Raw genomic sequence first — 27,825 nt, forward strand, 5'->3', positions numbered from 1 at the left:
TGTGGTAAATTTGTGACTATTTTTGTGTTTTTCTCAAAAACTAAACACACACTGGTAACAAAAGTTATGTATATTATTGGGGCAAGGAATCCAATTACTAAACTGAATTTTCAGTGACTCAAGAGAAGCGGTTCAGTATATATGATAGGAAATGAGGTACATCCTATAGCGGTACCTCATTTCTTATCATAAATAACGAACCGCTTGTCTTGGGTCACTGAAATTCCAGTGTAGTAATTGGATTCGTTGCCCCTATAATATAGGCCTACATAACTTTTGTTACCAGTGTGTTATTAGTTTTGACATGTTTGAGAAAAGTGCAAAAATAGTCACAAATTTATGGAAGGGTGTAGTACCCCCTTAAGTGCCTAAATCCATAAATCGTTATTGTTATGTGTTATTGTTATGTTATCTCTTTATGTTTTGCAACAGGGAGTGAAAACTCAGATACCTTTTGAGTGATGCTAAATTTAGCGGATCGCGGAACAAAGTGTTGGCGTAAAGAGCAAAACGGTGGTTTTCTAACAGTTTCTTATTCTAAAATTTCAAAGTTTTAGGGGCCTGAGCTTTCGATCCTAGCAGGATCTTTTTCAAAGGCAGAGTGACAAGACAACACACAAACATGCATATATATAGGGACATGGACATAAAGGAAGAGGAAATTAGCAAGACAATAGAAGACATAAGTGTTTCTTGGGAAATATCAATAGGGGCAGGAAGGGGATGTCATGAATGGAGTTTCTTATTCTAAGAGTATATAATGGTTCTATCTAAAACTCTGACAATAAATATGATAAATATAATGTGTGAATCGAATGAGCAACTATGGCAACTTTGTATCAGTTTTAAAAGTAATGTGTATATAAGCACTATTTCAAAAATGTTTTCTAAATGTTATTAAAACGTTTTATACCCTTTATATAATCGACATTTAAACGTTGTCTGTAAAATGTTTTATGTTAGCTGGGTAACTTTTCGGGAGAAAGTACGAGGAAGTTTGTAAGGAGAAAAAAGTATTAAAAAAAACCGCGCTAATCCCAATAATTTGGGGAAATTGTAAGTCTAAGAACCGCGCTAATTATGCTATTTATAAGTCAGGGATTTATGCTCATTACGCTAATTAACACCAATTATATAAATACAAAACGAAGTGATGTCATTTTGTTTTCCATGCAGAATCACGCTATATTATAACTTTCAAATAGCGCTTACTGGAGACCATAAAGTTCTAAAAGTTTATATTTGCATAAATTGCACAAATTACTGACGCCGAGATGGAATTTAGGTATAAATGTTATAATAGCACCAATTGCTTATATAGCTTATACGGCAAATCCCTTAAAAGCCTTGCCATATATGCTTATGTAAGATATTTGGGCAATTAGTGCAATTTAATGGATGCGGCAAAATCCGAAATATCCCTTTACTTAACTTTTGTATGGGTATATATATCAAAACAATCAATCCTGCCTCTATCTGCGCCTTTTAAATCCACTTTCTCAAAATTCAGTTTTCTGCAGAGGTTAATTGACAATGCGCTACCAGAAAACACCGTTAAATTGGCACTCCAATAGGAAACTTACAACAAGGGGTATTTGGAGGACAAAATTAGTTGTGTGAAATGGTAAAAATTGGGGTCTTTGCTTAAAAACAAATAGGCTATGTCCTTTTGGAGGCAGATTCTAATAATTGAATTTATGGGGGAAGGGGAGGGGGTATAGATGTAACAATGATTTTTTTCAACAAAAAGGGTCTTAGGCACAAAAATTCACCTGGGGGAACAAAACCGAACAAGAAAATATGGGGTCTTTGAGGACAAAAATGGGTCTGGGGAGTAAACAATAAAATACTGAATAGTTTCATGCATTCTTTATCATGTTTATATTTAAAAAGGTTGCTGAACCTACACAAGGTCATGCCAATATAAATTGCGTAACAATGTGTAACGATATTTTGTCATCTTATAAATGGACATGTAAACAGCAACAAATTTAATTATAAAACAGATGCGTTTTGTCCACTTTCCAATAATGCACCAAATTGACCACGTTGACGGTTTAGTAATACTGTAATAAGGGACCGTTCAGAAATACTTTGGTGGGGGGCTGGGCACTTGAATTTTTGGAGTCAAAACTTTTTGACCCCCCTCCAGAGAACCTAAAACTTTTTGACCCCCTCTTTAGATATATGAAACTTTTTTTATTCCTTTTTTAAGAGGTTTAAAAACAGTCTGAGGAGGGGGCTACTCCATTTGTGCAAACTCAGTCACAATTATAGGCCTGAAAGTTCAAGGTGTTTTTCACATGCTGTGACTTGTATGAAGTTTAATTTCAATTTATGCATTGTAATTTTTGTTTCATTCTCAGTAATCAAATAAATAAAAGTAACACAAAAAAGGGAAATTGACAGTGGCGTAGCTAGGGCTTGTGGCACCCAGGGCTAAGGATAGGTGTCGCTCCCGATTCTTGAAATAATTATTGCGCCCGGAGCACAAATAGGGCCTACCGCTAATTAATTTTGGTTATAATGAAAGAATATCGGTCTTAAATTGATCTTTCAAATGACTTTGTCCTGAAATGCGCGCAAAGCGCGCGAAAATTTTGAATTTCATCGCTTAGAGTAGCGCAGAATCGATGCTGAATTGGTCAATTTGGTGCCCCTAAGAGTGGCGCCCAGGGCACATGCCCCACCTGCCCCGTCGCTATCCATTGGAAATTCAGAGCAACATCTGGGCACATACTCAAGATTTTTAATACTTAAGACTTGTTTATCAGGGGCGTAGCCAGCTTTCTTGGCCAGGGGGGCAAAATATAAATTTCGGGGCAAAGACAAAAACAAATCCTGGTTGCATCATTTTGACCCGGTATTATCAGTGGGATACATACATAATCACCCTTTTCTTATAGCGACTGTAGAATACATGTAAAGTCTTTGAGATTCCAAAAAGGCTTTAATGGGACACCGGTAATGAGCGCGCGTAACGCGCCAAAAATGTATTTTACACTATTTTGGGCCATAATCGTGGTAAAAAGGGCTTTATTGGTACATATGCGCGGGTAGCGCGCAAAAATTTTGTATGCTCTTGTTCTTTTGTTCTTTTTTGTTTAAAACTTTTTGACCCCCTCCTTTGGTAACCAAAACTTTTGGGTCCCCCCCTTTGTGCAACTCAAAACTTTTTGTGTCCCCCCACACTTTGCCCAGTCCCCCCACCAAAGTATTTATGAACGGTCCCTAATGGTGGGTTATATAAAGAACTCAAGATTTGATATTTGATATTTGAAACATTTTGATCATACCGGCGAGTGGATATGAAAATCCCGGAGAAGGATTAATAATAATTATATTCGTATTTTTATACTTTGGTATTGTTTCATTATTGAAGGTCAAACTTTAGTTACAATAATATATGAACAAATAATAACACTACTAAGATTCAACCAGTATAAACACACCCCGGCGTCTTCGTAAAAATATTATTTTAACTTTCTCCAGAGAATAACATAACAATGATAACAGTGGTAGCGTGGTTGCCAGTCGAATTGGGTTTTAAAAATAAAAAATTAAAATTAAATCGGCACAGGCCTATATTTTATTTATACTTTTTACAAAACTTCATACGGAAAACAAAAGGCACACACCGACACAAACACAGCTATGAAAACAAACATGATACATGTATGTGAAATAATTTGTGCAAACCATGGCTTATTATAAAGCTCTATATATAAATGCCCGATGTATGCTCAAGGCAAAGTTAATGGCAATGTGATCTTTCCAGTTCATGGTGCATCATGAATGACATTACATGCTTAAATTTAGCTGAAGATACACATGGCACTGACATTGGAGCGGAATGCTTTTGACATGGATCTGATATCTACTTCACACCATACTATACAGATGTAGGGAATGGTTTTATTATTAGTAGTAGTATTTTTAGTTTTACAGGGCTTAGTTTTACGGGTCTTATATGATTTATTTTGTTTGTGTGTGTCGGAGAGGCCCACGGTAAATTCCCATTCCAATTTGCAGCAAAAAAGGTATTTTTTTATTTGAAGACATGGATAAAAAAAAGCCCCGCATTTCGCATTTGACTCTTTTGACCTGCTACAGGAAACAAACATGTTTTTTTTTTTTTTTTTTTTTTGCCTTATCTAGAGTTCCAGTGCAGCACCAGTCTAGTACCGGTGTAGGTTATACGTGATTCCGATGTGTGTGCTCTGGAGTACTGGTACCAAAGTACGTAGGCCTACTTTTAGTAGTTGTACGGCAGTGCACCTGGCGGCAGCAATATAGGAATCTGGTAATGTAGCATCAGACGAATGTAAAAAATGCTGAGACTGTGTAGCAACTACAAATCAGGTGCCAGTTTCTTTATGACACTTTTTTTTTCTTCACACTATTGCAACTTAAAAACAGAACTCTCCACCGGCCTTATACTTTTAATTTTATTCTTGTATTTTGCAAGCAATGCTTTTGGGCATAGGGATATCTGTTTCAACTCCAAACCAGCTGTTGCCAGTCTTTTGTCAAAAATTTAATTTATTTTCCCCTAGTATTTAATTGGGTCTTTTATCCATCTTTGTGCAATCACCTCGTCATGTACTTTCAAGGACCCCATTGCAATTAATTGCTGGGGTATGAACGTTTGGACAGTATTTATTGTGGGACATTAGAGCATATATGCATTCTGAATACGAAGAATGTCCTTCTGATATTAAATAATTAATTCGCAATGCAATACACATAGGGCTGTCAACTGTCATGCATTGGCCGTGAGTCTCACGCATTGGGTCACTTTCTCACGGTCTCACACCAAGGTATCTCATGCCTAAGTAGTAAATCTCACGCAAAAAGCTGGAAAATGAGTAAAATCTCACGCATCGTCATGAATAATTTGTTGCTCCACCTCCCCCCGCTTTTCACATTCTAGAGCGCCGTGGCTCAAATAAAAATCCCGGTACGCCTGTCTCACGCCAAGCAATTCTAAAAAGTTGACAGCCCTGTACACATTTTATGACAAATGATTAAAAATTGAATTGATATTTAACTGTACTCGAAGTAAACTTTAAAAATCTGATGATATGTACTTAAAGTGTATGTATAGGTGGGATGAAAAGCCGACGATCAATTGAAAATTTTGACCTTTCGTATTGAAGATATGGATTTTTTTCCAAACACCAAGAAAAATAGGTCTTTTGGGAAAAAATCTTAAGAATATATCATTAGATTTATAAAATTTACTTCGAGGACTGTTATATATCAAAAATGTCAAAAATTATCAAATTTTAATAATTTGTCAGAAATGTGTATTATATTGTGAATTTCAAAAAATGAAAATTATTTGATATCATCAGGACATTCTTCATATTCAGAGTGCAATTCGATATGTCTGATGTGCTCTCATGTCCCACAACAAATACTGTCGAAACGCTCATTCCAGCAGATCCCTTAATATGTTTGAGGTCCTTTGTATTTATCATGTAATCATGGCAATTGCCTCCTTTTTCCGATTTTTGAGCATCATCCAGGTTGGAAAAAATTGGGTCAACCTTTTCGGGCTGTTTCTGCAAAATTTACATCACTGCCCCCCCACACACACACTTTCAATCAGTTTCCTGATATGATCCAGGGTGAAATGATATGGAGATATAATATTATTTTCCCCTCCATGAGCAACATCAGGTTATTCCAATTGAAATCCATACACCCCTTTGGAAGACCTTGTACTCCCACATAGGGGGTGTAGATTTCAAATGGAGTCACTCATTCAGGTAACCCCATTTGATATTCACACACACTCTGTGGAAGATTAAGATTGTCTTCCATACAGGGTGTATGAATATCAACTGGAATAGCCCATTCAGGAGTCCAGACTTATCTAATCTTTTTTTCTTGAAACAAAAACTTTGCATTATAAATTGCACGGGTAATTTAAAAATTATTAATCACTATAAAACATGCCCTAAAAAGTTTGGGTTCAAGTGTGGTTTGGCAACGACAGATCTTAAACTTGGACAGCACTGATGAATATGTTTCATCTTGGCAATTTTTTTTGGCAAATATTTGACAAATTATGTGAAGAAGATATATAGCATGCGTAGTATGATCCTTATCCCTTCTATGTAAATGAAACAAAACAAGACTCGATGGTTTCAATATTTTCTTTTAATTTACATCTATAAAAGTACTTCAAAGCTCATGTCTCATTTTGTACAATTGCTATTACCTACATGAAAAGAGAATTATTGTATAACTGGTACTTTTTGCACAACCACAACCAATATATAGCTTTTCAATAAGGTCCACTATAAGGGTAAAGGTACCAAAGAAGGTCCACATTCAATATTTGTCATTAGAAAGAAAATTAACTAATTAAGGGACAACTTTTTCATATTAAACTGTTCAAAATAGCCTGACAAAGTCAATTTTTATGGGGGTGGAGGCATGCAGGTCCACTTTTTGCATGTAAGCAAACTTAATTGAAAAAGGTTCACATTTTGGAAATTCTGCATCCTCCAGAATAAATTTTGGCTACAGATCTGTCTGTTTCTATGTTTGTAACTTGTAGCTAGCATTGAAACAACAGGACACTGATAGGTCAGTAGCATCATATTTTATGAACATGAATTACTCATATTATCAGGTGGCATGGGTGCCAGGCCAGCAAGTGACTGGTGACAGACACCAAACTCACAACACAAAAGAATACAAAATTTTCAGAATTTGAGTTTATTCGTCGCCTTTAGCGGCAATTTCATTTTTAATTCCCAATTTTAAGTATACTTTTATACAGAATTGGATGGGGAAATTATTCTTTTACTCATCAGTGGGGGTGATTTGTTTTTGTCACATTTATATAGTTGGAGAAGCTTCATTGCCCCCCCCCCCTAAAAAAAACAAACAAATCTAATGGTACACCCATTAGTTGCAGTGAAAAACTGAAATGTTGGGGAAGCTTCCTCCCCCCCCAAAAAAATATATTAATAATCTAACGGTACACCCATTAGTTGCAGTGAAAAATTGAAATGTAACCACACACAGAGAACTATGCAGTGTGTATGTGACCTTGGCATGCCTTCTCACAACTTTAAAATGGGACTTAAGTTTATCCAGTGGGAAAACAGAGGTAAAACTAAGTAGCTATTATATCTGCAGAGTGACTTTTGTTATGAATTGCTTTTATCATCCTCTGGGGAATAAGCACACACAACCTTTCTCAGGAAAATTGTAAAACATGTTATTTGCTGACAAACTGAAGGTCTTATTAAATTAACATTTCACAATATCAATTTAGTTTGTGTAGAACAACATAATATGGATGTAGAAATACCATATTCACTCCCGCACTAAATATAATGAAAATGTCACAACAGGGGAAAATTTCTTGCTTTCCCATTTGCATCTAAACTTGTACAATATTAAATGTGCATCACTGAGCTGCACAAAGAAACCCTGTCTTTCACAAATACTAAGAAAGTCCACCATGTTTGTATGTCACTTACAAGGGAATGTAGTGTACTTCTAGATTATTTCAGCATGCACTTACTCATTGCCGGATATTAGTGTCCTGGACAATGTGACCACTATCTTCTATTATGTCAACATCAGGGGTGTGAGAGGTCACAGACCAAAAAAGAGGAAAATTACTAAAAACACTGAAAAACAGCATAAAATAAAGGAAAAAACACCAAATATGGGCTGAAAATAAAAGAAAATGCGTAAATTTTGCCAACCAAAAATGAGGAGATCAGTTGAAAAGAGGAACTTTCACACCCCTGCAACATAGATGACCCTCAGGAAGCAATGAAATTTAATGCTTACAAGCTAAACCACATCCACAAACTAAGATTAGAATGTACTCTATGTTGGACCCAGTTAGTGATTGACATTCTAAAATGGCAGACTTCTGGGGTTCTCATATTCTAATTTCTTTGTGCTGACATCATATAAAACAGTACTGAGATTAATTTCAAGAAGTCATCATCATGAATTAGGTGTTGTTAGGTTCAGCTGTGGTGGCGGTTCCTCTTTGGTCCTCCGTAGCTCCCATATCTGGATTTGTTGAAAAGAGAAAAGGATAAAGATAATTCCATGTTCCAAACTGACATTGATTGATGAGTGTAATAAAGCCAGATTCAAATAGCACAATTTCATACTGTCACTGTGCTTCACATCAAGTTAGCTGTTCATTTTTGGTATACAAGTCCACGAATGACAACAAGCGATGAAGCCAAAATTTTGTTACAAGCTTTTAAATGGTGTACTGTAAAAGTGTACATATTTCTGAGCATTAATTATCATGCTTTTCATGCTCAATGCAGCCACCATGAAAAAACACATGAATATGTTATTTTTTGTATGTCTATGTAAGAAAACTCAAAATCACAAATTTAAAAACAAGTGTAGTAGCTCAAAATCCTTTCTAAAACCTTTTAAAGAAACACTCTGACAATCACAACATTATGCCTTATATCTTAGAAAAATAATCATCAAGTACATTACAAATCACATGGTTTTATTTTACACAAACTCATATTGGCCATAAAAATTAATAAAAACAGCCACCTCTCAACACGCAATATTCAAAATTCCCGGGCACTGAAATTGTCTAGTGCAATGACGTCTCCCAGTAATACAATGAAGGCTGACGACACAAATAACCATTACGTCATTGCGCTATAAAATTTTGGTGTAGGAATTTGGATTATCGCGTGTTGAGAGCCAGCTGTTCTTTTTCTTGTTTATGGTCAATATGAGTTTCAAATTTAACCATGTGATTTGGGCTTGATAATTATTTTTCCAACATATAAGGCATAATGTTATTATTGACTTCCTTTAATATGAGCAATATAGGTGGGACTTTGTGTTCTTGTGTGCTCACTATGATAGTCAGTAGGAATCAAAATGGCAGAATACTACACTTCCATTTTATCAACACATAGCATAATAATTAACAAAAGTATGTCAGTATATGACACCTTAATCCAAGCCAACTTTCATCCTTGAGAAAGATTTGGGTCCTTATGCACAAAACAAGTTAGATCAGGTCTAACTCTAAACCTGGTCTAAACAATGGGGTAAAACAAAGAGTACCGACTTCACCATGTTTGTTTGTCACTCATGTAGTGCAAAATAGTGCACCTCTGGATTTATTTCCCTGGGCATAACGAAATAATCCAGAGGTAAACAATTTTACATTCCATAGTGACAAGCAAATATAGATCTTAAACTTATACAACTTACCTGTATATATGCTTCTGAGAGTGTGATAAGCTGTGGAAGGATGTCAGCCACGTGTAGATCTTGAATCTCATACCATTTTCCTGTACCCTGTCAATGCATGAAGAATCACAAAAACAAATTATACTTACAATTACATATTTGTTGGTCTTTATTGGTTCTCCCTTTATTGGCAATTGACCTTTTCATTAAATCCTGAAAGCTTCTGCAGTTGGTTCCTGCATACTTCATGCTGACATCATGCGCACATCATTTGTAAACATCCTCACAGTACTGATGTTCGCATTGGCACAAAGGCTTTCGGGACTTACCGAATGGGCAATGATATATATTGCTTACCTTGTGCAATACATGAGCCTTGAAGGTCCCTTTACCAGCCCCTGGTTCTCCCTCATGTACTATGTTGGCAATCAAATCAATAACATATGATATAATGCTTACCTTGTGCAATACATGAGCCTTGAAGGTCCCTTTACCAGCCCCTGGTTCTCCCTCATGTACTATGTTGGCAATCAGATCAATAACATATGATATAATGCTTACCTTGTGCAATACATGAGCCTTGAAAGTTCCTTTACCAGCCCCTGGTTCTCCTTCGTGTACTATGTTGGCAATCAAATCAATAACATATGATATATTGCTTACCTTGTGCAATACATGAGCCTTGAAGGTCCCTTTACCAGCCCCTGGTTCTCCCTCATGTACTATGTTGACAATCAAATCAATAACATATGATATAATGCTTACCTTGTGCAATACATGAGCCTTGAAGGTCCCTTTACCAGCCCCTGGTTCTCCCTCATGTACTATGTTGGCAATCAGATCAATAACATATGATATAATGCTTACCTTGTGCAATACATGAGCCTTGAAGGTCCCTTTACCAGCCCCTGGTTCTCCCTCATGTACTATGTTGGCAATCAGATCATAGTTAGTAAATGGATGTACATCCCTAACAGCCTTGTCTGTTGACAGGTACTCGCCAAGGTCTATGTTCCTGCAAAAACACAAAATGATAACATGATGTACATTGTATCTTACCTCATATAGTGCTTGAATATGTCCTTGGTTTACACTTGTGAGTGAGGACTGAAAAACAGGGTTTGAAAGTGACAGCACAAAAAAAATACATGCATGCAACTTTTTTTGCAGACTACGGCAACTACCTATGCAACTGCTATTCTATTGAGCATCATTCTAACAGGGTCAAACACAGGATTGTTTTAAAATTTCAAATATCAGACACCGATTAAAGGGTTATTTGGACATAACTTTGCAGAATCAATTGTGCAGAATTAATTTTGAAGAAAAATCCATCACAATAATTGCACATAAGTTCACCAGTCTGTCAACAGTAAACTGACTGCAGTCATCATTGTGGATATATGCCATTTGAATGCCAAACAGTAGCCTATAATGGATATTGTGTTGTTATGACCTTTATTTGAGAATTTGATACATTTTTGAGTTGAATATAACCGTTACAATATAATTCAACATCTGTGTAAGGATAGAAACCACAGATATTTTACATTTTGGAGATTGTACTATATTTGCATGTTAAATAAGGTTTTATTTAGCTTGTCTAAATAGAACCAATTTACCCCAGCAGAGAATGCTTTGGTCATTGCGTTGCCATAGCTGCCTTGATTTGTTTACGATGCCAATCGTTGGTATCCCCGTTCAGCCAATGGGCTTTCTTGGTTCAAGTGGAAAATCTGTGACGTTTGATTGCCGTGTAAAATCGTCACAATTTGTTTGCTGTTACTCAGAGAGGATCGGAAAAATTTTCTTTTGCAAATAAAATTGTTTGGCGGTTTATTTCCTTATATTATTTCTTAATCATGTTATGATATCAATTCTGATAATATTGCCTAATAATTAGGCTAATATTATGCTAACTTATAGTATGTTATGTTAAATTAGCTTTCAGTGGTACTTTACCGGGAAGTAATGGCTAGGGGTAGGGTTTGCTCTCCGATTACTCCGGTCAGAATATATTACCTAATTAGCTTTCAGTGGTAGGTTTACCGGGAAGTAGTGGCTAAGAGTGGATTTGCTCTCCGATGTACTCTGGCCCTAATATATATTATGTACAGTTAATTAGCTTTCAGTGGTAGGTTTACCGGGAAGTAGTGGCTATGGGTAGGGGTTGGTCTCCGATTTTACTCAAGTCCTAATATATATTTTATACAGTTAATTGGCTTTCAGTAGTAGGTTTACTGGGAAGCAGTGGCTATGGGAAGCTTTACCCGGGTCCCAATATACATTTTATATATATTTCAGTATGTTAAGTTAGCCTTTAGTGGTATTTTACCGAGAGGTTGTGGCTAAGGGTACTTTACTCGGTCAATATCAATAAAAGCATTTAGCATTATGAAATCGTAGAAATTAAGAAATTATTGATGGTATATCAGCTGGTATATGTATAAAGAAATAATAGTTGCGAATAAATGATCCTCTTTGAGGGCAGACAAGTCCTCACTATATTTTAGTTCATATCGGATTATTCTCAGTCTTGGGGTAATCTGCCATTTTCTGGCAAAAGTGGATTTATTTTGACTGAAAAAACACAAGCGAAGTGAAAAAGATTTGTTTCTAGATTATGGTAATTTGCATCAAGTTTTTGATTTTGTCACCCAAGGACTTACTTGACAGGAAAGTTGACAATAGTAGGGTTCTTCTCCACAAAGAATGTGTTCTTATTGAAGCGTTTCATACACATGATGAGATATGGTGGCAGCTTGGTCAACACAAATCTCTTTACTGTTGAGTCTCTGTAGGTCTTGTATTCCTGTATATAAAATTAAAATCAGTTTTAGGTACATAACATTTTATAAAAAGAACATTAATCAAGAAATGAAATAGCTTCACTATAAATGTAAAGTGTATTAAGCTGTAATATTTGAACAGTTCTAAGTCATTCACAATAGCACAATGTGTAATGAGATAGTTGTATATTTGATTTGTTCATAATACACATATGCTGAAGTTGGTGAAAATCTTAATTTCATACGTTGCCAGATGTTGTTATAACCAGTGTCTGCACCAGTTTGTTTTGCAATAATTGCTAAAATATTATAATATACCATGCATCATATAATATCTCTTTGTGTATCTTACCTTTTCTGTGACCCCATCATATTTTGCCAGTAGTGAAGACAGTGGAATCTGAGGGATGATGTTCTGTTCAAATTCATCCTTAAACAAAGGTGCTGATGGGATATCCAAGGAGAGGTACAAGAATGGGGTGTCTTGTACAGTTTCTGAAAAGAAAAAGAAGATTTGACTCACAAGTTACAGTTTCTTGCATTTTGTTGTTAAGTAGTATATAATTTTTACCATCACTATTAGATTCAAGTTTCTGCCCTAACCATCCATGAGATCACGTCCTTCATTTGGAATAATGTGCAAAAAGTTCTCTTGCCCTTTGTACCTACAGGCAGATTCAGACAAGTTACATGTCAGATAGTTTTTGCTATTTTTTTGCCAGGAAAAAGGTGTTTTACCAAGTGGAAACAACTGTGGTTAAACTTAATTCTTTTTCGCCTGCAGCCAAAAAACCTGCAAACCCTGAATCTGTACACAACTTGGTGTTTTTGTGATGCATTGTCATTTTATCCTTATGCAGAAAATGTGAATTTTACCAATTGATAATTTCAATCAGAAGATATCATGGCAGTTTTATGTTATCTACCTATTTTCATGACAACACACAGAGCTGTAATTGTGCTCCTTGCACAATTCTTGCGCTACTATGGCACTTTTGACATGCCTGTAATGATCATTTGTTATAACCAGATATGATTGATTAAATTTCTATGATAGATGCTGCTTAAGGGGGTACTACACCCCTGGCCAATTTTGTGCCTATTTTTGCATTTTACTCAAAAATTATAGCGCATTGGTGACAAGTAAGATATGTATATTATAGGGACAAGGACTATTCAGCAAAATAGAAAAAATCAGCAACTCAAGTCAAGTAAACTGAGCTCAAAAAGAAACTTATAATTCTTCACAAGGTCATACCTTGAAATCCTGTCCATCAAATTGAACCAAAATTACACACAGGTTTACTTCAATACTCTACTCTTAACACATGTCCGTAACAAAGCAGTTATCCAACTGACACAACAGCAAAATACACTGACATAGAACAGCTTCCTGGACCACATTCACAGCCCAGCCCTGTTTCATGAAAAAAGTGTATGAAAAGCAGAAAGCAGCACCATTTTATCATCTGTGCAAGGATCTTGTGTGCATTCTCACAGATTTTTTGTGCTGGGTGCCAAATGTTGGGCTGTGAAAGTGGAGGAACTTCCAGGAAGCTGTCCCATGACAGTGCATTTTGCTGTTGGGTCAGTTGGACAACTGCTTGGTTACTGACATGTGTTTTGAGTAGAGTATTAAAGTAATCATGTGTGTAATTTTGATTCATTTTGATTGACACTCTTTTAAGATATGACCTTGTGATTCACAAGTTGTGAAAAATTATAAGTTTCTTTTTGAGCTTAGTTTAGTTATTGATTTATTGATCAAATATTGGGTTTCCCTCATTTTTGACTGTAACTCCACAACTGTTGTCTGTGCTGAAATAAAATTTCCAGTGTAGTAGTTGTAGTCCTTGCCCCTATAAGATACATATCTTACTTGTCACCAATGTACTATAATTTTTGAAAAAATGCAAAAATAGGCACAAAATTTGGCAGGGGTGTAGTACCCCCTTAATGAAGCTATAGTCTTGTATTCAAATGAACACAGAAATCAGTTTCAGGTATCATATGTGGAATGATGTTTGAACTTAGATATATGCAGAGGTCACATGAAGAGACGGTTTGATGCTATTTGATTGATGTGATCCGTGTACAACTTTGTTTTTGGTACATTTATAAAACTTTGACATACAATAGGCAACAGTGTTCCTGCTGAGACTGTATGGCATGTTTTGGTGTAGGATTTGTTTGAATTGGCACAAAGCCTTCCAGGAAGAATAAGAAAAAAAGAGGTTTTAAGTCCAATTTGACCATTTATTTATTGAGATTTTTGATTTCCCCTTCAGGGGAACATTGATACAATTATAACCACCACTGGCATAATATGTGTACATGACAAGAAAGTCAGTGCATTGCTCATTCACACTGTGCTTAACTTTGTCTTCTCTACATGTTTTAAAGGTTGGACTCAGCGGGGATTGAAACCCAGGCCTCACAATTACCAGTCAAGAGTTATACCCCTACACTATCAGAGTTCACAACTGGTACTCAATCAGATAATTCAAAATGCAGGATGTGAGAGACTGGTATGTTGCCACATATAATAAAAGTTTTGGAAAGAAAAAAAGCAGATTACCTTTGAACTCTTCTGTTTTGAGCAGTTCTTTCTTCTCTTTCTCAGATATATCCATAGGCAAGACCTTCCTTGAGTAGACCTTCATACGGCCTTGGAATGTCTTGTAGAGGTAGCTGCTTCCCGCTTTCCTGTTTCCTCCCAATGATGCATGCATCGCATTAAGAAACCAGGAGAGGAATTCAACAGGGTCGCCTGGTGAATGAAACAAGAGTTTGATTGTAATTATTATGTATTTCAATATAAGAAGTTACTCAAAAACATTTACCGGACAATTGCATATCTAGTTGGTATGATGCAGTGATAATCTTGTAATCTCTTGCTTGGGGAGCGACAAGGGCAGAAATGCCTTTGTACCACCAAAAGTTGATCAGGTCATCACCTTCTACAATCAGCATAATACAAAAGGGCAGTTTATAGCAATCTTGGATTTGTCACTCAGTATGACCGTGATGTCATTGATATTATTAATATGATATATATACAGTCATAATGCATTATAATCTGATGCTGTATTATATTAGACTTAATTTCAACATGGAAAGCCCAATTCAATAAAAGTTGTTCTTCCTTGGGGCTGTGCATATACAAACATACATGTACAAAATAACAAACAATTACAAAAGCTTATATTATCTAGACTTATACATACAAAATGTATTACAAACTCAAAATTATTAATTGTCAAAAGCCAAAATGATACTTATGGTTACATACTTACCATGTTTATTAGACATATCTAGACAACTATATGAAACATAACAGTCAAAATGTTTCCAAGAATAGATGCAGCATTGCTTTGCTTTTTTAAATGGTATATATTATAATATAAAATTCCACAAGTTCATCAAAATATGCTAAATTGTGTGTAAAATAGGTTTCTTAACAATAAGGCAAACATCAGTGATTATAACACTGGGTTGGTGGACTACTGAAATTATGCAGTCTTGATAAAATTCCTGTTGCTTCATATATATATAATAATATCATATATAATAAACTTATTAACATTAACATAAGTTCAAGTTCAAGTTTATTTGTTTTCATCTCAATTCACAACAAAATTAAACAAATGGAAATTAAAGATAAGAAAAACTTAATGATATACAGCACTTGCAACATCTACAACTTACACTACTTTAATTTTACTAGCATAATTTCATAGTTTTCTTTACCTTGTGCTGTGATTTGGAATTTCTTCTTGCTGCACAGTACCACTGCCTGTAACATTTCATGAGGACTGACATGAGCCCTGAATTCATTGGATTCCACACCACTTGCACCCAACATCAGCAACTAACACTGCTTTAATTTTACTAGCATACTTTCATAGTTTTTCTTTACCTTGTGCAGTGATTTGGAATTTCTTCTTGCTGCACAGTACCACTGCCTGTAACATTTCATGAGGACTGACATGAGCTTTGAAGTTCCTTGGATTCCACATCTTTCTCATGAGTTCTCCAAATCTCTGAGCCAAGAGATACATGATATCACCAGGAGGAAGCTTGATGTTGATGTAGTTATTCTCATCTAGGAAGTAATTTCTCAGTGGAGTCACATGAGCCAAGGCCTATTGGAATAGCAATAATAAGAAGACTTCAGATGTAAAACCAGTTTTTGTACTAATTTTTACTTCAGGTAATGAGATACCTTTGAATTTGACATTGCTAAAGTTTGTTCGGCTTATAATTGGATGAAAATTGTGGGTTTTTTTATTGCGCGAGTCAATAAAATCCAATCTTACCAGTATCTGCTGGGCTCAATGCTAACTTTAGCATCAATCCCTGTTTTGTTTGATTGTTTCATTTCTGCTTTTACCTGGGTTACTCATTCAGTGGATGTTTTAAGGTATCCTGTGTTCTTCCATGGGGCCCAGGGGATTACCTTTTGTTGATTTAATTTGCGAGTATTGCAAGTAGCCAAAAATAATGCAGTTTCAAGCTAGTCTCTACAACACTGAACTCAAGTTTGCTGTGAAAATTGACGAGAACCAAAAGGGCCTGCGTCTTATTTTCACACTGACAATAAGCCAAATCGGCTTTTGGGACACTTTGCCCTCTGACCTATTGGGAAAATTCAGAAAAATTGTTTTTTGCGCGTTCACAATATCATCCAAAATGTTTTACAAGAATGAAAACAAACTCAAAAAACATTAATTATCTACAAATTAATTATTTGAATATTTTTAATGATAACATTATGACAATAATGAATAAATTAATAATAATTACAGCAATTTCCCTGATAAGTGTCCCAAAACTGCTCTCAAAAACCGGAAGTTACAATGGCAATTGGGCTTACATAACACAACAATAGCAATATTTATCAAAACTAAAGGAACAAACCAAAAGTCCTAGTTCTAGTAGTAACTAGATTTATTTCATAGCTGATCCTGACTCTCCCAAAGTGGGTCAAAATAATATCAATGCTGTTGAGAGCATAGGCGAAACATATTAACTGACATTTGTAACTCCTTCTTGCAACGATGACACCAGTTTCGTTCATAGGACTGTATCAAGGTTTCCTAACAATAGGCAGCATGTGGCATAACATTGTACCTCAAACTATACTAATTCATATAAATAAATGTGATTCATTCAACTTACATGTAGTAAGACATTGCAGTAGTCATTAGCTTTGATGTTGTTGAGACCTACAATTCCTGGCAGGTATGTTGTCCCATCATAGGCACGGGATAACTTACTACTCCTCTCTAACCTCCTGATTAACTGCTTGGTAAAGGTAGGCTTCAGTACATACTGAAAAGTAATAAAATGATATTAAAGTGATTTCTATGGCCTATTACTAGTATGACTTTATGCAGGGTAAAAAGGGGATTTGACAGAATGTTCTAAGCTTCAGGGTTACAAGCTTGGTGCAAGATTTGTGTAAATCAAAAGCTGGTTCTTGTAATTCAAAGAGTAGATACTTTGCAAGAATCAAATGTGACATGATCAAGGGGAATGAGTCATATGTCAGCAATTTTCAATTATAAGTTTTTTATATCATTTTCTGGCAGTTCACGCATGCTACATTTTGATGCAAGCCACATCAAAATCAGACATCTCGTTACCGAGTTATGAGCAATTGCTCAATGGCTGAAAACAATATCAAACAAAAGAATTTGAACACTGTTTTTGCCAATATCTCAAAAGCAATATTAGCGACATCCACTCATTCCCCTTAATTACATCACATATGATTACTATATATTTCTGGGGCAAAAATTAAGGCTGATTCTCATACTGTGTGATGATATTCTAGCATTGATGCTTGGCACTGTCTCTGATTTCCATGGTTATGAAATCATATTAGTGCCCCGGCGCTAAAGTCAGTCACTTCTGGTGGAGCTTATTGAAACAATGAATAAGTCAACATGTGGAATTTACACACAGAAACATTCAAACTACAGAGTACCTGAAGTCAAAATCAGTCACAAGGTATAAATGGTATATTTATTTAGACAATTGATCAATTTCATTGTTCAGACACATCGAGCAGGGGGCGCTTGACAGTCGTCACTTGGAATATATTTTGTATAGTGCGCTTACAGGAAGGGCACTTATTAGGTTGAATACAGTATTTTCAAATTGACACTTACTGTGATGTCCTCCAAGGACGAATCAATGATTTCATAGTTGTCTGGTAAACAGTAAAACTTGAGTGTGTGAAGATTAAGGAACACATGGTGGTTGACTTGTACACTGTGTGTGTATGCATGCGACTTCTGACCACGACCTGGAAGGGGACAAACAAACATACAAACAATTTTTAACCCTACCTCTATATAATCTTTCAAAGCAAAACCACTGCTCATCCCATGTGATGCCATGATGCAATTACCCTAAGTCATATACCGTATTGTTTGTATTAAACGCTACCCCTCTAATAAACGCCCCTCCAATTTTTCAATGACAGAGGGATAAAAATTGCCATACCATAGTGTGTGTAACTTCATTAAGCTTAAAACTTGCATCAGTCATGCAGTGATGACAAAACTGATGATCAATAAATTGCTTGGGAAAAAACCTATTATGACTCTAACTTCCATCAAGTTCATTGCCCAATTATGGTAGAATTTTACTAATTTCATAAGATTCTTGTTTACGGATGTAATTTCATTATATTTACCGCAAAAATATCATGTTCCATACATTTCCGCGTGCACGACCATCTTGAATTTGAACCCGGAAGTAGGTGATTCTTCCAAAGTTCGGAGCCAATTTTGAAGGTTTTTTTTCACTGAAAATTCACTTTTAATAAACGCCCCCATTTGGACAAATGCAACGCCTCTGGGGCATTCTCACTTTCGTTGGCTGGGCCAACAAAACACCTGTAACTACCTCTTCTCTCCTTTTTTGTTCTTTATATCCTTTCCGATAGCCCAAAACCACTTCTAGCGTTGGGGTTAATACATGCATATGGTATATTTAAGACTAAGGACATATTGATGGTGAACTTGTTTTAGTAGTTTAAAAGGAGTCATGAACTTATAATTAAAACATGAACCTTTTTATTTTGAAATGTTAAGTAGCATTTTTTTTTTCAACCACATTCCATTTGTGTTTTTTTCTTACCTTGGAAATACTTTCCACACACAAGACATGCGTACACATTCAGATGGGAGAGAGACACTGAACACAGCTTCTCAAAATCAAAATCTAACACAGTCCTGAAACATTAACAATGGGTAAAGTACAAAGTATGTCAGTATAATTATAAAAAAAATACATGGTAGTGAATTTTCCATTCATTTATTGAGTTGTTTAACTAAATTTACAATTCAAAATTAATAACTTCACTGCTTGTCAAGTAAAATTTCACGGACATGTACTTCACTTGCCAGCCAATGAAGCGTAAATACATTATATGTGACATGATCATGAGTCGCATGTCGACCCTAGTCGAAAAAGAGATTTACATTATGTTAATAAAGAAGACATGTAGAGCTTTCAGAAACTGAAAAACCCCATGTTGATACGACTTTTTTTTGCCAATTTTGTCAATTTATCAATCGCTGAAAATAATATAAAACAAAAGAATCTTAACACTGTCTTTGCCAATATCTCAAAATCAATATTAGCGACATCCGACTCATTTCCCTTGGTCGTGTCACATATACATCATTTGACCTGCTCTCACAAAATGAGAATACAGTTGACAAAATAATTTTCTGCAATATTTCAGATTAAATTCCTGATTTTATCAGCTTTAAAAGCATACCAAACATGTTCGGGTTGCTCCTTGATTTGGCCTTCAAAATCAATATTTCCTACAGAATGTTTTTGTTTTGGAATGGGCTATATTGCATTTAAAGTCCACATACCCTCTGTGGAAGATTTTGGAAATATTTTCCACAGGGGAGCATGAATTTCAAATGGAATTAGCATGTACTCAATCTATTTGAAACTCACCCTCCCTCTGCTCTGTGGAAGATTCAGATTTAATCTTCATCAGAGGGTGTATGAAATTCAAATAGAACTGCCTAATATCATTCAAATTTCATAGTAAACTCCCCTGTGAAAGATATTCCGAACATCTTCCACAGGGGTCATGTGGATTTTAAATGGAATAGTTCAACAAACCTTGCTACGTTTTTATGAACTGTATCTTCTACAGTGCCCTTATGACTTAACGCCCATTTTGTGTGGGAGTCAGTCAGATTATGACATATCAATATGCAAGTCCCAACCACAGACTACTACAGACAAATCACAAACAGTCTCGGTCTCAGCACATACCATATATTTTTACAGTCTTTCATATAAACACAAAGACAACAACGCATGGACATGCTAGCTATATGTGAGTGACTGGTTTTACACGCGAAATACATGTCACCAAAAATGCTACCCTCATAGCAACTCCTATTATGATACTACCATTAGGTAGCATTACACCATGTTGTAACATTGACTAACCTGTTGATGGTATCCAGATATGGACAACTTCTGCTTTTGTCAACTTTTGGCTCTTTTTTCACTGGAACTGCAGAAAAAGCAATAGAATATAGAATAGTCATGCACATATCAAATCATTATGGCCAGGGTTGTAGCTAGGATATTTTTAGTGCTGGGTGACATTTGATCAAAATCTTGCATATTTGACGATTTGTTGTAATTCAATAAAATTCTGGACTCTGAGTGGTGGGCTCCAGTGCTAAAATTGCAGCCGAGTGGTGGGCTCTAAAGCTGAGTTGTGGGCTCTGCCACCCACCACCGCCCACTGTAGCTACAACCCTGATTATTGCCCATCCAAAATATCAGTGGAAGAGTCGCTGGCTAAGCCCTTGACCGGGACTGCTCGTTATAAGGAAGATTTGCTTTTTGGGAAATTCAATTAGTTAGGAAAAACCAACCTTTGTTCCATTTTCTGGTCTGTAATATTGATGTGTACATGCAAAGTTGCAAACCAATTTTAAAGAAGTTGAATTTAGCTACCTCAAGTGACAAATCAATTTGCAGACAAATATGCAGCAAAGTCTTGATGTTTTCTTATAAACCAAAGCTCTGATGATTTATATTTAATAAAATAACTTAAAAGCATTTAGAGGGGACAAGCTGATTGGGTTGCTTTGCTTGGGACAATTGTGCGCAAATGCATGGACATTTTACAATTCAGACTATGGAGGTCAATTTTGAAGCATGTAAACTTTTGCAATTCTACCCTATTTTGGCCTAAAAAATGGTGTTTATTGGGTTAAAATCCACAGGGCAAAATTATTCAAAATCTTGTATTTTGACAAAACTACAAAGTCTTGATTTTTGCAGGGTATGTTAGTTTTAATAAAGTACATTACAATCATAAACAAAACAGAATTTTGAAAAATATTGAGGGCATCCTCTTCGGCAAATGTTACATGGTTTTAAGCTGTGATTCTGAGTAAGGTGCACACATGTTTCAAGGCTGCACAACCTCACTATCAAACTCAAGCACACAACCAGTACCGGTAGTCCAGTATAATTACCAATCTCCTCCTCATCACTTTCATCAGAAGAGACGTCTACAAGTTTAATCTTGCGCTTCTGACTCTCCCGCTTCACACCTGCTACATGACCTTTGATGGACATTGTCACTGCTTGGCTTAGATCACTACCAGTTGGTATTCAACCTAGTCTGTGTATTTGACAGAGTTTTCCTGTTAATAAAAAAAAAGGCAAATTTGAATTTTTATTCTATTGTGAATTAAATAATATTTATTCTAGCCAAGATTGGCTACTAAAATTAAACCCCTTCAAATCACAATCACAGACACACTTATTTTGACTTGGAACTTCATCTCCGCTAGTGGCAGCACAAGTCATCCTAGTGGAGGCCTGATTGGGGCATAAGCTATTTTTCACATTTTCAAATCGATTTGGGAGGCATGCCCATTGCCCACTGCCCCTATGTCGATACACCACTGATATGTGCTCCTCAGGAAACTGCTCTTTCTATGGTCAATTTCATAAAGGTGGTGACTGATCAAAGTTCTTCCTCCTCATTTGACAAAATTGGGCTATTCCAGCTGGAATCCATACACCCTCTATGGAAGACATGAGTCACATGACTGTAACTTCCCACACAGGGAATATAGATTTCAGTTGGTGAGCGCCCACAAATTCTCTTTAATTCAGTACATTTCCGTTGTCAACCATGTAATTGAAAGGGATTTTGACATTTTAAAATGCTTGAAATATCACAAACAAATAGGCCTATGTTAATAAAAAATATTAATACTTGAAGCTAAAACCGTTGGGGTTCGATAATGAACCCCACAAAACTAACAGAGTGTATGGAAATGCCATACGGCTAGCGGGCTGAGCGGTTTTGCCGTCTCTCTCCGCCCATCATGCCGCTCACCGCCTGATAGATTTCAAATGATTTTTAGAAGCCAATTGAATACTTGTCAAGTTTCACCATATAAAAAAAATTGCAGCAAAGGGTTGACCGATCAATAGCTATACAACCTGAACACATTTGTAACCTTCCCGGCGGGGTCACTCAAGTTGAGATATTGACCAAAATCACAGAAAAAGGGGTCAATTTGAGGGAATGTCCGCGGAATTGACAAATTAGGGTTAAAACTTGTTCTCGAAATGGATAAAAAGGGGTCTGTTGGTGCCAATTTAGGCTTTTAAACATTTGCGTGTGTGGTGCGCCCTTAATTAAGGGATCTAAATTTAGCCCATAATTACTTGAGTTGCACCCAAAATTTGTGCGAACAGACAGACAATGACGGCTTGTAACTCGTGGTATTTACTTAGGTCATACCGTGGAAACATGGCATGTTGCCTCAGGGGATCGACGCTAAGTCAGGTACCGCGTGAGCAAACTCAAAATAGCGCAAATAGCGCGAGCGTACACAGAAGAAACTTCGCGTGTAAGATAAGCGATGTCGCCAGGCCTGTACGCTGTACCGGCGTCAGCTGAATTCGAGTACGCTTAGAGGGCACAGGCATGGAAAATTCCAATCTGTGTATTAATAAGCTAAGACTTAGGTATTCAATCATGTTTCACCATTGTTACAGATAGATTAAAGCTGCCCTCGCGAAGTAAACCACGCGGACGCATCATTGTTAATCGGTGATGAACAACGGCGAAACATGATCGAATCCCTTTCAACAATGAAAACAAGCTTAAAGATCCTCTAATTCATATGATTCATTCATTCAGAATATACGTTTGTCATTGCCACTCAACCTTACAAGAAGACCGATGATTTCTCTGTTGATATCAGCAATAAATCTAAAGAATAAAGCGGTAATGTTTAGCTGTTACTTTAATAACATATTAATTAATAAGAAAGTGTTTACTTATAAGTTCTAGGCATGACGAATTTTACGCACTCACATGTAACGCGTAACCTTGCGTTCGTGTATACATACGCTAAGTAATGGAAAAGTGTGGATTCATCACAGATTAACAACGCTTGGCTCCTGTACAAAGGTATAGGAAGAGTTGTTGAATTGGCGATAGGCCTAATTATTAAAACCAGCAAGGCCTCTATGTGTGTCTTCAAAAACGTAACAAATATTAGCCATATAACCTTTGGACAGAAGTAGGTATAGCTACTTTTAATTTATAGTCCAGTTTAAGGTGTTGCTATTGGTTAATATCTCTGAAAGTATCCTAAAAATCCACTTATTAGTTTTTGAAATATGATCCCCGACAAGCATGTAACTAGCTATATAGCAAGACCCAGTTTTTACCATATTTCGGCTCTAACCACGAAGACGGCACTGTCAAAATGACAAGACTTTTTTTACCATATAGTTCAATCATGTTTCACCGTTGTTCAACACCGATTGTTAATCGGTGATGAACAACGGTGAAACATGATTGAATTCCTTTCAACAACGAAAACAAGCTAAAGATCGTATAATTCACATGATCATTTCATTGAGGAATGTCAGTTAATCATTGATAGTCAGCCTTACAAAAAGATCGGTGATTTCTGTAGTTCCAGTAACTGTAACTCGTCATACCTAGGTCCGTCTATGTCATTATGTTTATGATAAAGACTGAAGTCTTGCTGGCAGGACTATGATTTCTGTTGATATCAGCAATAAAACTAAATAAAACGGCAATCTTTATCCGCTACTTCCAAATACTGAATTCAACTTGTATTAAGTGTGATACACACACAGATTCAAGACATGATGAATCATATCATACGCGCTCACGCGTAACACGGATGCGCGCTTGCATTCGCGCATACGCTATTACGCTTACTGTTAAAGTGTGGATTCATCACAGATTAACAACGGTTGGCTCCAGTACAAAAGTACATGTATAGGAAGAGTTGTTGAAAATTTAGCCATTTAACAGTGTTGTAAATCATCAACGAGTATTAAAGAATTGGTTTGTAAGTAAGGAACGATCTGTTTCACATTGGCCAAGAATTCACTCGCCAGGGCGAACTTTTGCCTTTGGGAAAAAACCCTACACTGTATAATCTAGGTATGCTAGGTGAATTCAAATTTGCCATCAAACTGCATCATTTTACATATCAAATTAAAGCCATTGAGTAAAGAAAGCCAAAACTGAAAACATTTTTGTCATAGCACTTTCTGTAACAAAGTTACCTCTTGTCAAAGATTGACTTTCATCAAAAAGATTCTGCTAGCAAAATTCCCCAAAACGGCATTTTGGGGTGTTTCTAGATCTTAGTCTCATGGCGATAGCAGCTTTTTTTAATGGAACTGCTATCAAAATCCCTCTAAAATTCCATGTGCGACTTGATTATCACCATAAAAAATCATATATATGTGACCCCTCAGCACAACTGAGCCCTGAAGTCGCCAATCATCATTTTTGAGATATTTAACCAAAATATTCTGCTTAAAATTAGCTTTAAAATGATGTATATCATGTCTATAGTACTTGACATTTAAAGTCATAATGTACGATCTTTTTTCAGAATTTACCTTTATTTTTTTCAAAACCGACTTTTTGGCATATTTGTAATACTTACACATATTCTAACTTAAATCTATGAGCAAACTCTCAAATTCGTCCTATTTGTAGTAAAATGGGACGATTTTCTGTTGGTCGACATAAAGTCATAATTTTAGATTATGACTTTATGTCGGCCACGATCATAAACCGTAGTCTCCTACAAAACTAGCTTGTTCGCTCCCTCCACATGTGGAGGGAGCGTAACTCAAACTGGCCGCAGAGGAGACTAACTCTCAGGCCGCACTTTTCGCTGTCCTAATCCAAATAGTGCGAGATGTTTTGAGTTATAGAGGTGAAGTTTATGATGCTGTTTCTTTGCAAATTCCCAATGTTTTTCAAGCGTCCAAATGTATTGGGAACTTTCATAATGATTGCATATTATCATTTTAGAAGAAAAAAAGAAAAATCTAAAAATTTAAAAAGATCGTACATTAAGGCTTTAAGTAGTGGAAAATCAATAAAACAGTCAATAAATCCTTTGTTTCCTATTGTTTATTGTTAAGTTCAATGGAGCATATCTCAATAGTGGCACTGGCGACATCCGGGCTCAGTTGTGCTGCGGGGTCACATATTTGGTCAAGTGAAGTATAGAAAACATATTTATGTAGGTTTCCTTCACCGCCTATTCTCGAAAAAATTCAAATTTCTATGTAAATATGCATTGTGTTTGGGCCCGGTCTCGGCGAATTTCGCTGACTAGCAAATGTGTTAACTAAGGTTTGCTTGGGGGATACCTATAATCGTACAGTGTCAGCAAGTTTGCATACGGTAATTCACATAATTTTTTATTGACAATAAATACTTACATAAATCTTTAAAATCTCATCAGGAAAATGCATTGTGTAATTATACTGACTCCCACCATCCCATGAGCTAAACTCATCTGCTCACGTCATGCATGCATGTAGGTAACCCAGGCAAACCTTAGTTAACACATTTGCTAGTCAGTCAAATTCGCCGACAATGTCAATGCATTTTTACATAGAAATTTAAAACAAGTGCCCGAAGAAAGAAACCTACATAAATATGTTTTCTATACTTCACTTGACCCAAATATATGATTTTTATGGTGATAAGTCACCCACACATGGAATTTTAGAGGGATTTGGATAGCATTTCCATTAAAAAAAGCTGCTATCATAATGAGACTAAGATCTAGAAACACCCCCGAAATGCCGTTTTGGGGAATTTTGCTAGCTGAAACTTTTTGATGAAAGTCAATCTTTGACAAGATGTAACTTTGCTACGGAAAGTGCTATGAAAAAAAGCTTTTCAGTTTTGGCTCAAGGGCTTTACTCAAGGGCTTTAATTTGATATATAAAATGATGCAGTTTGATGGCAAATTTAAATTCACCTAGCATACTAATGCATGTGAACTCAGGTAAGCTTAAAATTAAATTGATTTGAGCATGTGAGCGTTCTACTTTTTTTTAACGACAACACTGTTCACAAAAACTACTACACAACTTACAAGTGCTACTGATTTCAAGCAGGAAGATGTAAGTAGCTGGCCCTGTTTCTTTTGGAAGGTCTTGCAAATTTCAAACATAAAAAAGAAAATCACAAAGCAAAAATCAAACTCGCCGTTCGGTCAACGTGGGTTACGAGCTACGTCACGACGACAAACGGTATGGACAGCTTGATGACAAAACCAAACGCGCCACCACCAAAAAAAAATTAAAAAATAAAAAATACACAGACTGTTATATTTTCTTCCCAGCACACAATGTTAAAAAAAAAAGTTGCAAAAAGGTTATAAAAGCTTTTTTATCTTTTCAAAAGGTTATAAAAGCTTATAAACGTGTTTGGTTTTGGGCAAAATGCTTTAATAACATTTACATGTCGAGTTCCTCTTGGCCAACACATTTTTAAAACGTTTGATAAAGGGGGCTGGCATTTTCTTCGGAAGGGGGGGGGGGGTCCCAAATATGTCGGTGACCGGAGTCAATTTTTTATGACCCCCCTATCGCGGGCAAAATTTTTTATCACCCCCCTATCACTGGTCGAAATTTTTTATGACCCCCCTTCCACCTACACAGACTCATTGAAGACAAATTATTCATTGCCGGAACTAAGGCGCAGAGCGTGCCAAAATTTAAGAGCGAAGAAATTTAGTGTGCGAAGCGCGTTAATTTTTATCATAAGTGTAAAGAAGGCGTGCAGAACGTGTAAAATTTGTGCATAGATTGTACGCACATTTCGATTGTGAAGTTAAAGAATGCGCGCGCAGTCACCAGCCCATAATAATTCTATAACCCCCCTATTTCAGGTGTTAAAAAATTATAACCCCCCTTATTTTGGGTCTGAAAATTCTATGACCCCCAGCCCCCTGTATTTTTGGGACCCCCTTCCGAGAAAATGCCAGCCCCTAATAAAACACAAGATTTTAAAATGTGAAATGCAGGGCCTAGTGTATTTTTTTGGCAGACATTTTTGCATACTCTGGCTATTACATTTAAGCATAAAACGCTGATTTGTATTAATTTGTGTGCAATTGATAGATTTTCACATCTGATATTTCCAGTCACCATACTCCCTCTGTTTGTTAGCTTCCCAAGGATTTTTTTACTCGGGCTTTCGCGATCAATAAACTGGTAGATTCCAAAATCAGAATTGTTTAGTATAGAAGTGAGCCATTATAATTATGCAAGATATGTTGAATTCGAAAACTTTTATTGTCACTAATCATCTAATTATATAAACTCTTTATGGCAAGTTTACTATTGAACACTTTCATTTAAACATGTTTAATAAACATCGGTATAATTTTGGGTTCAACGGAATGCGTTCATCATG

The 27,825-nt window shown here is 36.1% G+C and overlaps 1 protein-coding gene across 1 annotated transcript; it reads right to left on the reverse strand.

Moving 5' to 3' along the window:
* Positions 1-6,734: 6,734 nt before the first annotated feature.
* Positions 6,735-26,641, reverse strand: LOC140171325 (ubiquitin carboxyl-terminal hydrolase 39-like). Its single transcript, XM_072194565.1, has 13 exons — positions 26,501-26,641; positions 21,557-21,727; positions 20,511-20,577; positions 19,167-19,261; positions 18,191-18,327; positions 17,196-17,348; positions 15,934-16,159; positions 14,593-14,784; positions 12,367-12,509; positions 11,895-12,037; positions 10,093-10,240; positions 9,247-9,333; positions 6,735-8,055 (listed from the first exon to the last, which is right to left on the reverse strand). Exons 2-13 carry the CDS (start codon positions 21,657-21,659, stop codon positions 7,987-7,989), a joined length of 1,563 nt encoding a protein of 520 aa, XP_072050666.1. The 5' UTR covers positions 21,660-21,727; positions 26,501-26,641; the 3' UTR covers positions 6,735-7,986.
* Between the last annotated feature and the right edge of the window lie 1,184 nt (positions 26,642-27,825).

The sequence above is a fragment of the Amphiura filiformis genome, chromosome 15 (genome assembly GCF_039555335.1).
Source record: "Amphiura filiformis chromosome 15, Afil_fr2py, whole genome shotgun sequence".
In the NCBI taxonomy this organism is placed as follows: domain Eukaryota; kingdom Metazoa; phylum Echinodermata; class Ophiuroidea; order Amphilepidida; family Amphiuridae; genus Amphiura; species Amphiura filiformis.